Raw genomic sequence first — 1,026 nt, 5'->3', positions numbered from 1 at the left:
TGCTTTATGTATGCAACAGTATTTATAAGCTGTCAGACGAAACCTTCATGAAACCTACCATCATCATCACCTCTCACTTCCAGCCTGATCTCCGGTGACTGTCCTTTTGTGGGATGAACACACTTGTAGAAGGCTTCATTCTCCTTGGACACATGGATAAAGCTCAACCTTCCTTCAGACCTATTTCCAATAAAAGCACCATTTCTGTAGAATTCAGCATTGAAATTGGACGTAGACTCCTTTGCATATTTTTCCTTATAGGAGCAGTTTAGTGTCACACTGTCTCCCTCAGTCAGAGGAACAGCAGGACCCTGCAGGATGACACCAGCTGAAATGCAGAGAGAGAAACTGTGGTCTCTGACTCTGGTTTTTGTCCTTAGTTACAAAGTTGCAAAAATGTGTTAATTTTATTTTCTTTAATATAAACTATCTGGCATTGCAAGCTTACTTGTCACTGTGATGTTGATGGTGTTGCTGCACTCCCCGCTGTCAGACTCACACCAGTACACTCCACTGTCTGATGGGTAGACACCTTTGATGATGCAGGATGACCCATTTAATTGGCCCCAGGTCTCACATGAAACAGAAGACCTTGTGGAGGTGTTTCTCTTCACTGTCCAGCTGCTGAAGCTGCCTGGCACTGCACAGCTCAGAGTCACGGTTTCATAATAGAAGAAGACTGACCTGCTGGGATGGATGCTCAGAGTAGCAGCAGCTGCAGCTTCAAAAACATCAGGTTGAGACACATCAGTTGACATGCAGAACATGCAGTGTGAGACGATCAATGACATAGATGTTGAAACCATTTCTGCCACTGCACAGATTCAAACCAGCGACCGTTTTGGACAAAAGTTTCCACAAACTCAACATTGCCAAGAACGACATGGTAATGTTAGGCTTTTAATGATTTCTTTAAAATGTTTTGTTTCCAGGGTGGAATCACTTTAATCTCTAATCTTAATATTACATCTTTATTCATTTCACAAACAATAATTGGTTGCACAAATTTGAATTTATTTTCGATTT

General features: G+C 41.7%; 1 protein-coding gene across 1 annotated transcript; it reads right to left on the bottom strand.

The window, feature by feature from the left end:
* On the bottom strand, nucleotides 1-777 carry LOC121813498 (Fc receptor-like protein 5). Its single transcript, XM_042217298.1, has 2 exons — nucleotides 449-777; nucleotides 1-328 (listed from the first exon to the last, which is right to left on the bottom strand). The coding sequence occupies exons 1-2, from the start codon at nucleotides 765-767 to the stop codon at nucleotides 33-35; spliced, it is 615 nt and encodes a 204-aa protein (XP_042073232.1). The 5' UTR covers nucleotides 768-777; the 3' UTR covers nucleotides 1-32.
* Between the last annotated feature and the right edge of the window lie 249 nt (nucleotides 778-1,026).

Source organism: Haplochromis burtoni, unplaced genomic scaffold, assembly GCF_018398535.1.
Source record: "Haplochromis burtoni strain Fernald_Lab_line unplaced genomic scaffold, NCSU_Asbu1 Contig_1792, whole genome shotgun sequence".
In the NCBI taxonomy this organism is placed as follows: Eukaryota; Metazoa; Chordata; class Actinopteri; order Cichliformes; family Cichlidae; genus Haplochromis; species Haplochromis burtoni.
This window is presented reverse-complemented; position numbering and strand designations above follow the sequence as displayed.

Coding starts and splice junctions, on each gene's coding strand:
- LOC121813498 (XM_042217298.1), bottom strand. CDS start 767: ATGTTCTGCATGTCAACTGATGTGTCTCAACCTGATGTTTTTGAAGCT. Junction 329..448: donor CATCAACATCACAGTGACAA/GTAAGCTTGCAA, acceptor TCTGCATTTCAG/CTGGTGTCATCCTGCAGGGT.